Source organism: Plasmopara halstedii, assembly GCF_900000015.1.
Source record: "Plasmopara halstedii genome assembly, contig: Scaffold_2904, whole genome shotgun sequence".
Lineage (NCBI taxonomy): Eukaryota > Oomycota > Peronosporomycetes > Peronosporales > Peronosporaceae > Plasmopara > Plasmopara halstedii.
The window spans coordinates 838,821-840,895 of NW_020189809.1; the positions used below are offsets into that span (position 1 = coordinate 838,821).

General features: G+C 41.8%; 1 protein-coding gene across 1 annotated transcript; it reads right to left on the bottom strand.

Moving 5' to 3' along the window:
* Window positions 1-1,203: 1,203 nt before the first annotated feature.
* Window positions 1,204-2,075, bottom strand: PHALS_05597 (uncharacterized protein; the record flags this gene model as incomplete). Its single annotated transcript, XM_024719166.1, has 2 exons — window positions 1,204-1,694; window positions 1,784-2,075. The coding sequence occupies 2 exons, from the start codon at window positions 2,073-2,075 to the stop codon at window positions 1,204-1,206; spliced, it is 783 nt and encodes a 260-aa protein (XP_024584492.1).

Below are 2,075 nucleotides of genomic sequence, written 5' to 3' on the forward strand. Positions count from 1 at the left end.
GCAATAAAATTGGGCCCTAAGAGATTAGTAAGTCTGCTCACGGCCATTGAGACCGGCCATTGACGTATCATGCGCGTCATACACGATTTTGTTCTTTAAATCATCGTTGTGGGAAGCTACAATCCATGACTTATCGCCATGTTCGACTTTATAGTGAAGGAGACCATCCATTAACGCATACCAATGCATACAATTTTTTTTACAGCCTGCAAGAAGCTTGTCATGAAGTGACTTATCACTCAGTGGGAGCCTTGATGATTAGATCACACTTTTTATCCTCATCATAAGCTCGACGTATCATATCGAATGCATCGTTTCGATATAGCTAGCTCATAATCAGGACGACGTGACAATACGTCGGCCAGCACCTTCAGTTTTCCACCTTGTACGCACGATAAAAGTTGTATTCTGCGAAGACTACAACCAGCGAGTCATTTGCTGTGACAAGCAAGGAGACTGAACTGCATATCGCAAGTTTGCGTGATCCGTTTCAACGGGAAACAATGTTGATCCAAAAAGGTGAAGACGAAACTCTCCCAGAGCATACTTCATTGCCAAGAGCTCCTTGTCGTGGCATTTCAGCTGACTTTAGGTGTCGCGATTGAAACGACACGAAACGATCGTGTCAAAGTCAGCTAAACATCCATATCATTCTCTTACTGTATTTGCTATTTATGAAAATATCATTGTGTAAAAAAAGTCTTAATTTTTTAACCAGTGCAAAGGAAATACGTTGCAAGACAAATAAAATCGCACGTTATAGTCCATTTCGGGCTGGAATGCGTGTTTTGAGTGCCAACATGTGGGCTATGTGCTCGTCAAGGAAAAACGGGCGGAAGACTCAGTGGCATGTATACCGAAATATCAACACGACTGCGACAGAAAAGGAAGCTTTAACTTGGTTCGTGGAGCTTTCTCGACTGTTGCCTGGGCAAAGTGGTGCCCAGAATTGTCATGCTTTGACTCGATGTTGTACTTGAATACAATGACTTTATGAAATCTTATCACCCTTGCTTTTGCTCAGTACTTAAGACGAAAATCTTCACACAATTAGACCGAATCATAAATAGAAAGAACATGCATGCACAGTATTTGACTCGCAATCTCTTCGCAAAAACACAGACGGAAACAACAAAGCATCGGTTCGGTTGCAGTATGATTATAACGTTACTCGCTATCGTCCCAGAACTACGCAGGATTCATCTATGAGCGTCTGGGGGTATCGAAGGGAATGTTCAACACATCACGGTCAACATTCGCCTCATTGACACCTAAATTAATGTTCCCGTCTGTGTCAATTGGAGCATTTAGTTTGCTGAACAACTTTTCCGGTGGGATTCGATCGTGAGTCCATACTTCAAAAAGCACTTTTTGTAGATCAGCGGCGGATAATTTATACGCTAGCCGGTCATCTTTTTTTAGTGCTACTGAGGCCTGGTATGCGAAACGTCGCAGACGAGCTCTCATCTGTATGGAATCGACAAAGTTTGACCAGATGAAGTCGCTAAAAGTTTCTAATTTGAAAAGAGCACTGTTGGCGCCGTCAACATTGCTAAACTTTAACAGGTCAAAAACTTTCTGTAAAGAAAACAAATTCGCTTTCCAATAATTAAGTCGCTCATGACACATTGTCGACGCGAATTCTTCCGAGTGTGGCAAAATCATCGCATCTGCTAGCGCTTCTGTCACACCGCCTTCTCCGTAAGTCGTTATAAATCTCTGAATTGCCGTTTGCGACTTGGAAAAAAAATAGAAATGTATTCATGGAAAATCTCCAATTTACCGCTCGTCAATGCGTCATATGCTTTGGGGCCAACTTGAAGTCGGTCCCACACTGAATCCAGTGACAATTTATTCCACTGGTAAAATAAACTCATTTTCAGGGGTTTAACAAAATCAATGGCGTTATCTCCTAGGCGAAGTTTCACCTCGTAAATTTGTTGCACTAAGTTGCCTTCGCCACCAAAATGAGTCGTCAAAATCGTCAACAACAAGTTCCAATTGTGGTAAGCTTTTTTTTTTGTTTTTGTAATTGTGCAAACCAATGTACCCCGATAGCTCGTCAAATTTTCCAT